The following is a 14,300-nucleotide window of genomic DNA, read 5'->3' as shown; positions in this document are numbered from 1 at the left end:
CGGCACTTGGGAGACAGAGGCATCAGAGTTCCAAGTGTGAGCCTAGGTTGGGCTAATAAGCAAGAGCCTGTTTTAAAAAATTAAAAGAATAATTTTTAACACTGATGTTTACTGAAGCACTTGTCCAGTAGTAACTCGTGTGTCAGAGCATGAATGGGCTATTGGAGGAACTGAAGGGACCACTGGACAGTATAGGGAAGGTGTTAGAAGGCCACACAAGTCGGTTGAACTTCCGTGTCATGCAGTTGAAGGCACCAGGATAATGAAAAGTGACCTGTTTCATCTCTGTCCAGCAGAGGGAGCACTTGCTGGCATACGAATTCGTCTCCTAGGGACTTGGATAGAATAAAGACTCAGTTTTCACTGTGGGCAGAGAGGGTCTAAGATCTGCATGGATAACAAGATCTCAGATGACACTGGCCCTGCTGTGAGCGGCACATCTGTGACACTTCAGTGATTGAGAGCACAGTTCATGGTGTGAGGAATCACTGGAGTCTACAAGGGAATTCACTGTGACCTTAGAAGGCTACTTAATGGTTGTGGCCTCTGCTTCCTCTACTGCAAAATAAGGACAAGAGCTCTCTACCTCATGACCGCCTGTGAGGAGTCACTGAAAACGATTCCCGTAAATTGCTGGTGCAGTGAAAGCTCAACAAACATCAGCACCACTGTGATTATTATATCCCTGATATTATTATATATAACATACTATGTATATTTTATTTTCATAAAAGTAAAAATTACTATATATTATACATATTCCAGGATATATATTATATCCAGAGATATTATATATCTCAGCCCCTACTTCACAATTTCCAATATTTAAAACATAGATTCCTGGATCTACCAGAGACCTTAGGAAGTAAGACTCCTGGAGGTGAGACGCACAGAAAGAATCATTTTCAGCAGGCAATGAAGAGAAACTTAGTGTACGAGGCCTGGGGACCTTGGGTTCAGGGGTGAGGGACAGATGGCCTCAGACACAGAAAGACAGACAAGCAAGAATGTCTTACTGGGTCAGCTTCACGGTGCTCTGTTAGGGGGAAAGGTTGCTTACCCACATCTGTTTATCACTAGGCTATAGATTAAAATGAAAGAGGTCAGGGGGTAGGGAGATCTTACCTTAGTTATGAAACTCGCACCTCCAGGCCAGTGCCGGAGGATGGCGTACACTTCCCACAGTAACCGCCGCATTTCCCTACGACTCGGGTACCATCCTGCAAAAACATGTGTCCTCTTAGACAATGTGTGAGGTTACTGTTTTGGGGACTTGTGGCGGTTTTGACGGAAAGTAATTCCTGCACCCATAGTAAGTACTGAAATGAAACTCAACACACTCATAATGGTCTAATTGCATAGGTCAGCAGACTAGGCTCACAGGGTCAAATCCAGGCTATCGCCTGTTTCCGAATGTCCTAAAAGCTAGAGTGGCATTTGCATTTTAATTTGTCTGATACGAAGCAAGGGTCTTGCTATATATCCAGGCTTGCTTCAGCCTCCTGGGTATGGAATTATAGGTATACATCTCCATGCCTGGTTAGTTTATTATAAGTATACGCCTCCATGCCTGGTTAGTTTTGCCTTTCTACAGAGTTGAGAAAAACTATGATAAGTGTATCTTGACACCTAAAAATTGTACACGATTCAAATTTTGGCACAGCCAGCATCACTCATGTCTCTAAAGCCTGTAGCTGCTTTCATGGTGTACTAAGAGGAATGGGTAGTTTGTAGCTCCAAGCTACTGCTCAATACACCATGAATCCAGCAGCGCAGCCCTAACTCGGCTGTGTGACAGATGTGAGGTGCATTGCTAGATCACAGCGTTTTCATTATTTTCTTACTGCAGTGGTGATGGTAAATCTTCATTGTCGCCTTGTCTGGATTTAGAATCACCTAGAAATGCACTTCTGGATATGTCTCAGAGGAGGGAACACCAGTCTAAAATACGGGCTCAGAGCTCAGGCTGAGTCAGCGTGGGGAAGAATCACGAAAGCATGCGTTTCCCCATTCATCTTTCGTTTTCCGGCTGTGGGTGCAATGTGATGGCTGTATCACTTCCTGCTTCTATCGCCACGCCTTCCTCACAAAGATGGACAGTGTACCCTCAGACAGCCAGAATAAATCCTTCTTTTTTTTCAATTGTTTTTATTAGACATTTTGTCACATCATTGGGACGAATCACTAATACATGATCAAGCCCATCGGACCATGATACATCAAGAAAATAAAAAGATGAGGGCAGTGGGTTTTAAATGTCCTGCTTTTAAGATACAGGGGGATGTGGAGTGTTCTGCGATTAATTAATTTTAGGCAACAAATTATTGTGTTTATTGCACAACAGCATTACAAGTGTGCTTAAAGGGGGAAAAAAAACCAGACACTGACATCCCCACCCTAAGCACTTGTCACAGTATTTCCAACTTACGAGAAAGCTGCCATCAAAGTGTGGAAAATTTAAGATAGAATATCAACACAATGTAGTTTGCTCACAAAACCAAAAAGTGGGAATAGGTGCATTCCGTGTGCCTCAGTTCTTAGCAAAATAAGAAAAATAATTTGCCGGCTGAGTTAATTATATTTTACTTAACAGCAAGAACTGAATTAGCATATGCAGGGGAAGCAAACCAGCTTAAGAAAATCAGCTCTTGGCAAGAAGAAGGGGTTCTCTAAAGTGCCTGAGAACGGGAGTGAGACCATTAGTCAGTGAGGGGCAAGGGAGGTCGCTTTGTGTAGGTATTTTTTGGCTTCTGATGAGTCAAAAGACCTTGCTGTTTATTCAAGGAGACAATACTCACTGTACAATGACTAGGATAAATGTGTGTGCACTGTCTCTGAGGAGCAGACTTGGATTCAAAGATCTCCAAGATGTGGAGAAAGAACCAGAGCAGAGGGACCGAGAGACTCCCTGGAGATTTCGGTAACTTTTCTCATCCACACGAACCCAATCGAAGCAACTCAAGAGAGAAGGCAGGGTTTATTGAGGACTCCGTTTGAGAGTACAGACTGTCATGTGGGAAAACATACGGCAGGAGGGGAGTGAGGCAGCAGGGCGAAGGGTGTGGGACCAGGGACCTCTGGGACCAGGAGAAGACCTGGAGCAGGAGTGAGGCTGAGGCACGTCCAAACCCCGAAAATCTCATCCTGAGATCCGCAGTAGGATCGCTTCCCCACCTCCGCACCCTCACCTCCGCACCCTCACATCCTGCACCACCTTCTCACCCCTGCCGTGGGCCAGCACGTCCTGATGGACACAGCCCTGTGCCTCCTACCCTTGCCTTACCAGAGGAGGTCACATAGCCAGTAGCCAGGCTAAACTTCCTTTCCCCCTACAAAGTCCCGTCCTGCAGCACCCGGAATTCTTTCTTATGCAAATGAGGCATCCCCAGCGACTAGCTCCAGCCAATGACGCGCACTCATCCTGATATGATATCCCCTACACACCCCCAAAGGTTTAAATAGTCTTTGTTTCCCTCAATAAACTGAACTAGTTCTCCGAAGCTGCTCATGGATCCTGTCTGCACCCAACCATCCCAGCTAAGCTCCCTCCCTCCCGTCCAGCCTAGTGTGAGTGTGCAGTGTGGCAGGCTACCCGAAAGGGCGAGGCAGACACTGGATGGCCCAGTCAGAAAGCAGGGAGGGAGATGAACAGTGGTACTCAGCTCATTTTCTCCCTTCCCTTCAGCCACCCACAGTTTTAGGATTAGTTGTGGTGAGACCTAGAGTCCAAACCCTTGACTTGTCCTATTGTAAGTGCTAAGAGCTGAACAGCAGCCAATATTTTGAATACATTTTTGAGGTCATAGATGAGAATAAAATCTGGGTCACTACAACTGAACCCTCAGTGGCTTTGAAAGTTAACTTTGCTATCCATAGAAAATTAGCCTATAACTGAGGGAGATGATCCTTATAGACAACCTTACACTATGTCAAAGTAATACTGTTTGAATAACGAGCAATGTTAAGTGTTTTAAATGCTCTTCCTGGGACATCACAAGTTAAGACTAAGAGATCCATCTCTATTCCGTACACACTGGCAGTGATTATGTATCCTGAGCACAAACTGCAAAGGCAATAGTGTGACCCGCACTGTGATGTGTGGAGGACATCATTTTCATATTTCAAAAGCCACTTAACCAGGCCATTTAACAAGACGCTTCCATATCACTTTCGGTTGCGAATGATTAATGGAAGAGCAGGTATCGGGGTGCAGGAGAGATGGCTCAGCAGTTACGAATGCTCATTGCTCTCCGGCACCCACAGCAGGCAGCTCACACTGGCTCTAACTCCAGCCTCAAGGAGTCCGAGGTGTTCTAGCCTCCTTGAGCTCCTGCACGCACACATCTGGAAAGTCAAGCTCATGCAGTCAGGCAGGCGCTCACAAACAAAACAATAAACTTTGTAAACAAGCAAGCACCAGAAGAAAACTCTAGTAAAATTTTACAAATGCCTGGCAGACATGAGCACACTTGATTAAAGTTGTAAAGTTGTGAAGAGATAGCAGAGTTTGGCAATGGCTGTCTACGTAAAAAGGCATTTACCAACACAAAACGTAAGATCTCCTTCCCATCAGCATTAACAGACAAATGGTTACCATAAATTTTAATAAGAGAAACCACCAGTGAGACAAAATATTTTTCTTCTCCAATATTCCGTTATAGCTTTGGTAGATTTGGGTTGAAAATGTTACCCAGTTATCTTTAGAATTCAACAGTAACCAAGCAACCAGAGCTTCCAGGGACTAAGCCACTACCTAAAGACTATACATGGACTGACCCTGGACTCTGACCTTATAGGTAGCAATGAATATCCTAGTAAGAGCACCAGTGGAAGGGGAAGCCCTGGGTCCTGCTAAGACTGAACCCCAGTGAACTAGACTGTTGGGGGGAGGCGGCAATGGGGAGGGTGGGAGGAACACCCATAAGGAAGGGAGGGGGAGGGGATGTTTGCCCGGAAACCGGAAAGGAATAACCTTTCAAATGTATATAGAAATATTCAAGTTAATAAAAACAAAAAAAGAATTCAACAGTAACATTTAAGGGAAAAAAAAAAGGTTTACTTGTGTGTGTGTGTGTGTGTGTGCGCGCGCACGCGTGCTCGTGTGTGTGTGTACGTGCGTGTGCGTGTGCGCGCAGGCCAGAAGAGGGCATTAGATCATCCTGGGACTGGAATGGGGATTCTAGGAATGAACCTGGTTACACTGGAAGAACAATTAAGTGCTTTTAACCATTGAGCCATCTCTCCAGCCCACATGACAACAGTTTTGAGAGTGTCTGTAATCTCTTGATATGTACACACACATATTACATATATATAACTAATCCTGCCATTTGGCAAAAAAGCAAAGCCAATCGAAAACCCCCAAACCCATCATCATCATCATCATCATCATCATCATCATCATCATCATCATCAATAACAACAACAACAACAGCAGCAACAGCAACAGCAACAGCAACAGCAACAACAAAAACCCCAAATCTTTTCTATCTGGCCCTTTCCCTGAATAGGGCTGCTGATCCCTAGTCTAGCCCCACACCGTCCACACTGGGCCGCCCTGGCACACTTGTCTCCTGCCAGTCTTTTCCACACCTGCATTTCTTTGGATTGCACCTCTGACATGACGGGAGCCTTCCTCCACAGGACCTTTGCATATGCCATTCTGCCTTGGCTGACATGCTCGTTTGTTCTTTCCTGTATGTGCTGCCCAGCCTGGTAACGCCCGGTAAATGTGCCGTAACTCAGTTCAAGGGCAGCCTCCACTGGGACATAACTGGCTGTTATCTGCAGCTGGCTCCCCACAACTGGATCGTGCTCTTTAGCATCCCGTTTCATGCTAGAATGTAAGCCCCATGGTGTACAAGTGCTATCTTGCTAATTTGGAAGCATCTAGGACCAAGGACTGTGCAAGGCCAATAGTGATCCTAACCACACATTTATTAAATGGATGAGATGAATAGTTGGAGAAACAAAGCTGGATTTCCTTTTGAGCTGTAAATGTCTTGCTAATTCATTTCCCTGATGCTTTTTCACACTTTGAAAATATCCTCTTCTGCAATGTAGCGCTATACTCTGCTCTCTGTATGGACTGTGCTACCTAAGCCCTGCCCCGCAGCCTCCTTGGACAAGACTGTACTTTCTCCACAACTGTGAATGAGTTGAACACACGTACACCTCATATCTTTGGGCTTCATCCCCAGAACTGGTCAAGGGTCATGAAGAAATGGTTCCTACAGCCCACTTGTGATGTCTCTTGCAAACAATGGCATTGGGTAACCTCAGGGTTTCCCCCCCCCACCCACCCAGAAGAGAGAATGAGAAAGAAAAGCAGTGCCAATTTAACAATAAAAGGAGAGAACAAAATGTCTTCTCCACCTTAACATTTTTCATGCATTTGATTGTGGGAGTGACTGGTATGAGAATGAGTCCCAACATCATCTCCTGAGTGCTGAGCTCGGCCTGGAGGCAGATGTTGGACCACCTGGTTCTCCAGTCGGGAGCTGTAAGCAGAACACAGGATGCTGACATGCTAGGACCATCTTCAGCATCATCAAAGCTAATCTAAGCTCAAACTTTCCTCATCCAGCAGGGGAGAGGCTCTGGCGCACAGGTCTGCAGCGGACGCAGCCTCTTTACAGACGTTTTGGTTTGGTTTGGTTGCCGAGGTTGGAGTTGGCTTTAATTAAGTCCAGGAGGCCTCAGTTTCCTGGAGCATCTGTAAAATGGGCAAACAAGTCTTTCCTCATTCTTTGCTGTAGTGAAAGAACACGCATTAGCCACCTGGCATAGGACTCAGCCTAACCTGCGGACTTCACAAGTGTTAGCTGTCATCATCATGAAGGCCTTTGTGCGTGTATCTGTGTGTGTTGGTAAGCACACTTGGTTTGTGAGTATGTGTGGGACCTGGGGCCACGGCGTGGTGTCGTTCTATACTTGCTGAAACAGGGTCTTTTACTGACCTACCACTCACCACATAGGCTAGACTGGCGGACCAGTGAGGCTGAGGGATCTGCCCATCTCAGCACTGGGGTTGCACGTAGGTGCTGCTATGTCTAGACAGCCATTTTATGTGAATTCTGGGAATTGAACTCTGCACTGTGGTGACTATATTTCTCTGTCCTTACAAAGCCACTCTCTGAGGACATCTATAATGGCCTCTTTTCATCAAATGAGAAAAGGCCTTGTAGTCATAAGTTGAAAATAAGGTAAAGTTGATATTGGCTTTACAGTAGTTGTACTATGTCCTCCACCGAAACTCTGCTAATTTAGGCAAAACAGAAAAAGTACGGCTAACCTCTTACTGCCCGTGATGGCACTGTCCTCAAATGACGTTGAAGATGGTCCTAGCATGTCGGCATCCTGACAGCCTCCAAATTCAAAAGCAAAAAACTTCACAGTGAGAAAAACATGGCTGCCATGGAGACAGCTTCTTTCAGAAGGAAAGGGACCCAGAAGCCCTCACTGGTGTGGAACGAAACTGGCTTTTATTTCTTTATTACAGGCGAATTCTCTTTAAAAAATAGTTTGTTAATAATAGCCCCAACTATTGCATATAAATTAACTGAATGACTCACACCCCTATTAGACATAGTTTGTATTCCCAGTTTTCACCAAGCCTTTAATTTTTCCCGGTGGACAGGATTCAGGGAAGCTGATGCCTGTGATTTAGGGAGGGGCTTATCCTTGGTGGAAGCATGTTCATTCTCCTGTCTTTAGTGGAAGGGGTAAGAGGCAAGATTTTGGTAAGAAAATCCATAACGATATTAACAGAGACATAGTTTTAGGACCTAAAATGAAATGCTAGGGTTAAGAGGACACACAAAATTGACTTTTTCTGAAACTTTGTAAAAAACATATAACACATAATTTTCCCCAATACAGTCCTCAGACAACTATGGACATACATCTATGTATGTATAAACACTGTCCGCTTACTATAGAAATGTGCAGACTGGGGTTGGGGATTTAGCTCAGTGGTAGAGCGCTTGCCTAGCAAGTGCAAGGCCCTGGGTTCAGTCCTCAGCTCCGGGAAAAAAAAAAAGAAAGAAATGTGCAATAAAATGTACATGCATGTGAACCTATGGAATTCCACTTTATAGGTCTGGGTACTTGCTGGGTTTTCACAAGTTGGAGAGCAGTACAGGCACATACATGAGATTCTACTATACTGGGTACACACACGTGCAAACACATATGTTTGTTGTGGTAAAATTAATAAAGTGCCAGAAAGGGTTCCTGTGAGTTCCCACTCCACGAGGATCCACATGCTCTACCTGTTTCTCTGTCAGTCACTTTCACACACTGTCCCCTTGGAGGGTTGTTACCACATCTGACACACACATCTCGATCTGCAGGTTGTGCTAGAGTGACCCCACGCCACGCTAGCCCCAAACATTCTATAACATAGCATGGCTTTCTGTCATGAACTGTGCTCACACTCCCAATAACCCAGTGAAATCCTTACTCCACAAACTGTAACCCAACGACCAGATTTATATGTTAAATACTCAATGTATAACACATCTACACAATTACCTTACAACCAATCGATAAGGATATAAACTGCCCACCTAGATAAGACAAATTTGCCTATAGAAATCCATCCCTTAAGAAATATTCATAACAATCTGTATCTATGTAGAGATGCATGGCGAGGATCATTTACATCTGCCTCCTTGTTCTTTCTCCCTTTCTGTTCTCTATCCCCTTTCTAAACCCTCTGTTCCTGCCTCCTTTTCTTCTCGTCCAATGATTGGCCTCATTTTATTTTGTGTCTGTCTTCACCTGCATAGGACATCAACCTACATATGTTCATTTCTTAACTTGTTGTAAAAGAATTCAGAGGTAGGAAAAGCCTGTTTGTCCTACATAATATAACTTTCATTGTTTTATAAAGCAACTATTTTATTTACAATCTTTTCCATAGCACAAGGAATCCCTGGTAGATAGCAGACTCAGAGAGCAGGCTCCCTGTGCCTTAAAATTCCCCAGACATATACGGAAGGCAGAAGAACCCCAGAACACCAACCCCAAGCACAGAAGTGGGCTTTCTTTGAGCTCCGTGGCCCTGGAGACCTATTCAAGCTCTTTGCCCTGAAAGAGCACTAGGTAGGCAGTCCTGAGGATGGTGAGCAGGGCCACAGCAGAACTGTGAACAGGCCTGAGGAGTCCTTTAATGCCACAAGCACCATTAGCGTTGAAGGGACCAGAATGTTCCTGGCAGCTGATCTCAGACCTTGGAGTTTTCCCTCATGCCTCACCTCCATAGTCACAGCCTTGCTTCTGTCCACTTAGTCCTTAGCAGAGATCTAGGCTGAGACTGTAAGAATTCATCAGACCCTCACTGACCTGCAGCATCTCCCCAAGGTTCAGCCTGGACAGCTCCCCCAGGTTCCACCTCTAGCCTGCAGTCCTTTTACCCACAGCAGGCAGCCCTTCTGCAAGTTAACAATTAGTCACAGGGCTGCAACGATGCCACATCACTGGCTGTTGCTTATGCTCCTGTGGCTGCCCTGCTTTCACAGGAGCCCAAGGTGACAATGTCAATGACCACCCGCACTGTATGTGTGGAGACTTCCAATATGGACGGTGGAGGCCTCTTCTCTCAGCAGCTATGAAGGGCCTTCACCAGAGAGTCAATGGCTAGGCTGCTGCAGGATAGTCTGAGCCTACCATGGAGGATTATCAGGCATGTAATTGTCAGCCTAGTCTTCAATCTGACTCCCTCAGATTGATCCTCATTCTCACTTGCTGTCCTGCTAAGCTGGGACGGGCCCAGAGTCAATGTGAAAGTTTCCCAATGAAGAGCAGCTCTGGAAGCCCTGCAAATATCAGGAGGTCACCTTGCACAGTTTGTTTATCTGCAGCCCATGGTGGCTTGAACATGACACATGGAGATTTCCAGAAAAAAAAATTCCTAAGTTTTAAAACACATGCCGCTCTGAATATGATGAAACCTCTCATGGTCATGCTTTACCTGCCCATTCATTTGTCCCGTGTATCTATGGCATACAGACAGCTGCTCCTTAGTAACTCAGAGCATCTCTCCTGTCTCATCAATGCTATGCCATCAGTTTGTGCTCAAGGGAGTCTGACGTAGCCCAACACTTCCTCACAGAGCTTGACCATCCCCCTTGTCACGTAGGCATAGCATGTAACATCATCACAAGAGGAGGCAAGCACAAGGCGTTTCTACAGCACATACTCACACATCCTTGTTTACAGTACATAGCTATATTGCTTTGATTTTATCAAAAGTTGTGATTAATCTCTTACTGTGACTTATTCATAAATCAAGCCATCATAGGAGCGAGCAGACAGAAGAAAGGCAGTAGTCAGAGTTTGGTATCACCTGAGATCTCAGGCCTTGCCTGAGGGCCTTAGAAATACAAGGGGGAACCTCTGCCTTTGAATGAGAATCTTAATTTGTTTTAGGGGAAGACAAGCTTCTGGTTGCACTACAGATCCGGGTTGAGCCTACATCACTGAGATCTTGCAGCTTTGTTCATGGAGAATGTGTTATTCTTAAGCAGGCTTGGAGAAGCGAGGTTTTCACTGAGGGGCGGGATTGCCTGGGAGTGGAGTATCACACAATTCCCAGAGTGCTCCAGGTAGAACTGCTCGTGTGGATATACTATAGGCGTAAATGTGAGACCCAGGTTGCTTAACTTAGGACAGAAGCTTTCAAACCGTAGTTATTGACTAGGATTAGGATATCAGCCTGGAAGACATTAGAGATGTTTAGTTCTGGTTTCTTATACAAGTTATGGACATTTGAGGACTCGGCCCGTAGTGACAGAGCAGGTGCCGAGCCCTGCATGTGTTCTCAGTGCCAAGAACGGAAGTGGAGGGGGCGGAATAAGAGGCTGACCATGGATTAATAAGCTTTGCAGGTGACACTGCAACACGCCCCTCTTCTGAGGATTCTGCTCCAAACAAAGTCACATGGCCAATGGATTTTACTGTTGCCACTAGCAAGGTAATGCTTTCACATTGCCCTCCTGCCTCATATTTTCTCCTTCTAGTTTCTAAAGTCCATTGAGTCCATGGGAAGCCAGCTGTATGTGTGTGGATAGGAGATGATATGTGGAACACAGACCGTATCTCTGCAGGAAACTGACCCTCTCCCCCAGCAACTGTCAGCTGCCAATAGCGTCTCAGGTGGCTCTTGTGAGCCCCTCCTCTCTCCATTGCTGGACTTGGGGTTGGTCTGGTTTTGCTCAGGTCCTGTGCATGGTAGACACTGTGAGTTCACAGAGTGCAACTCCGACACTTTTGCCGCAGGTATCCACACCATGTGACTCTCACAATGTTCCCACCTCCTCCTAGGAGATGATTCCTGAGTCTTGGAGGTAGGAGGTGTTCTTCAGGGAGAGAGAACACCATCTGTATGTTCCCCCAACCATAATAGTTCTGGAAGTCCTCTGGTCTGGCAGGAGCTAGGAAGACTGCAGTCCTAGTTTCTACTTACCTACCACCTTCAGGGGGAGGAGGGGGAGGGAAGAAAGAAGGGAGGGAGGGAGGGAGAGATCCATGCTACTCTCTCACGCAGAATTGTAAGGGTGGAACAGCCTTGCAGTACCTGACATGTCCATAAGATGGCACTCGAGTTACTTTTAGCCTCTGGCTGAAATTTCAATAGTCTAGCACCACACAGTCTAGCAAATTTCTAACATATGTATGTATGTATGTATGTATGTATGTATGTATGTATGCATGCATTCATGTATGTATGAATGAAGCATATATATCTTACAAAGATGATTTCATTCAACCACATTTAAAATAGTTAAACATTTCAAATATTGTCATAGAAACATAATGCACTTGTCAAAACATGAACACAATAAAAAATACTAATTTTATTTCCTGTAAAAAAGTCTACAGGATCAGGGGTGGGGTGGGGAGTAGTAGGGGAAGATATTGTGCTGTCAGGGCTCAGGCAAAGATCACAACTGTCTCTATTCCATTTGGTGGGAGGGCAATACTTATGATTAAGTCATAGCAATCACGTTGAATTGAATCAGATTTGGGACCCCTGGTTAGATTTGTGGCGAGACCAGGACCTGAGATACAGGTAGGATTCCAGAAGTTTAAAAAGGAGTCAGGAAACACATCGTCCTGAGGCGCCCTGCGGGATCTTCCCTGTGCCGGGGCTTCGGGGCAGGGCAGACTGAGTGGCTGCTTCATCCCCTGGCTCCAACCCGAGGCAACACACTTGGAGGGTTGCTAAACTCAGCCAGTGAAAGCCCAAATGCTCATCAAATATGGATTTCAGGTAAACAGCATATTAGCATTACGTGTCATTATTTGTAGTACTAGTCATTAGGAGACAGGGTCTAGCTATGTGGGCCAAATTTGTCTTAAACTGAAGGCTCTCCTATTCTGCTTCCCCAGTGCTGAGGTAATAGCTGTGTCCTGGGAACAGACTGTTTAAAAAGATGTAAATCTCCTATGCAAGCTTAAAGAAATAATAAAAACAAAGCAAACCAAAAACCGTGTCATGGTTGACTTGGCATTCTAACCTGCAGTTCTAACCAGGTAGCTGCACTCATCTGGCCAGGTTATTCTGGACTCAGATCTCCTTTCTTCCCCCTTTCTCTTCTCAGGTCACGGGTGCAGTTCCTGAATAGGTACTGGGAAACATCTCATATCTCCAGGAGGCTGCACTGGCCTGAGAACTCCGTGGAAGGGCTTTAAGGAGGAGTTTCTGCCTCACTGTCCTTTAGGATCACCATGGAGACACAGCCCCAGAGGTTTGGATCCCCTCAGCCTAGTCAGAGGGACCAGAGGGTACAATTAAACAGGTGGCTCCACAGGGTGGGTGATTCTCGGGCTGTGCTTGTCAACCACTAGCCTTCCAAATGCTTCGAGGTTGCTGACATGCTAAGTGCACAGGGTTCAACCTCCACCCCCCAAAAGTGGATTATTGTATTCCCAACTTTCCAGAAAATATCACCCCATAACCTCTTCCTACTGGAACTGCAACTGTTTCTGGGCAGAGCAAACCAAACCAAAACATCATTTTTTTCGAGGTTCACACAGGCAAGTTGCATTTGATTAGTTAAGATATTTGAGCTGTGTGTATGCTAGAGCCCTGCCCCGACCCCATTTGATCCAGTAGTCTTTCCAGGCGCTTGGATGGCTTTGCATTTAGTAGGTGGGAAAAGCTTCAACCAGTGAGTCTCTCCTGTTTCACCCACCTCTAAATTCCTTCCCATATTTGCGTTCTAAATTTTCTCTATGGCATTTTGGGGAAGAAAAGTTTGGTGAATGGGAAAAGCATGCCGGCACTGCTCCTTCAGTACAGAGCCACTGTCTTCATAAGATGTTAAACAAGAACCATCCCCCAAGCAATACAGAGCCTTACCGGAGACTTCTTGATGTCTGAAACGGCATAATTCCCTTGTGATGTCCATCTGGCAGACTCGGTTAAGGACAGCCCGGTCCCATAAAGGTTGATGCTAAAACGGCCCTGGAACACAAAGCCAACACAAAAGACTTTCAGCCCATGTGACATACCAACCAAGGCAGAGCTGACACGTTCAAAGGGACTTTGGTAAGTAGAAGGGTGTTAATTAATTTTGATGGGCGCTAATCATTGAAGGTATTTTGTTGTTCCATTGTCAGAACCAGGTGTGTTACATTCATGATTTCTAGGTAGGGATTTTATTTACAGATGGTGAAACCCTGGATCACAGTCGATTAACTCCCTCCTGAACACAGAAAGCTCTCAGGTCGTCTTTACTGACTTCTAAATCCTCTCTCAAAGCTTCCTCCTGCCAGCCTCCGTAGCACAGTAACCCCGATGTTGCTCGCAATTATCGGATTCCTTCACGACCAAAATGCCACAGTGTAATTTTTCTAACAAGATCTAGCTGCCAAAGTTTCCCGGGCTTCCAGTTCCCTGGGGCGAAGAGCAAGCACACTCTGTACCAAGCACCGCTGGGTGTGAGTTCAAAGCAGTGGCGCGTTTCCAAAGGTAGCCAGAAGAGGGCGCTCTTGGCCTGCTGAAGATAGCGCACACTCCCAGTCCATTTTCTGAACACCCCCCCCCCCACGCGCACGCGCGCGCGCGCGCACACAGACACAGACTTAGTTCGGGAACAGAATTCCCAAAGGCCACAAGGGTGTGTGGTCTGGGCCTTTAATTTTGATATTTATCTCTAAGGAGCCAGTGCCGTAGTACTAAACCGGTCTCCCCTCTCTCAAAACCAGATCCAACATTGGCGGTTTCCAAGTTGAGAATGTTCTGTGACCCTGAACATGTTCTCAGGATTACTTTCTCCCAGAACTGAGAA

At 45.7% G+C, this 14,300-nt stretch overlaps 1 protein-coding gene across 1 annotated transcript in view; it reads right to left on the bottom strand.

Annotated features, from left to right (window-relative positions):
• The window catches only part of Adamts9 (ADAM metallopeptidase with thrombospondin type 1 motif 9), a 171,693-nt gene that overhangs the window by 3,907 nt on the left and 153,486 nt on the right, over window positions 1-14,300 (bottom strand). Inside the window, exons 38-39 of the mRNA XM_032906059.1 lie at window positions 13,370-13,474; window positions 1,126-1,220 (exon numbers count right to left, since the gene is read on the bottom strand). Coding sequence (XP_032761950.1) covers window positions 1,131-1,220; window positions 13,370-13,474 — 195 coding nt within the window. The 3' untranslated portion in view covers window positions 1,126-1,130. The remainder of the gene's footprint in view (window positions 1-1,125; window positions 1,221-13,369; window positions 13,475-14,300) is intronic.

The sequence above is a fragment of the Rattus rattus genome, chromosome 6 (assembly GCF_011064425.1).
Source record: "Rattus rattus isolate New Zealand chromosome 6, Rrattus_CSIRO_v1, whole genome shotgun sequence".
Lineage (NCBI taxonomy): Eukaryota > Metazoa > Chordata > Mammalia > Rodentia > Muridae > Rattus > Rattus rattus.
This window is presented reverse-complemented; position numbering and strand designations above follow the sequence as displayed.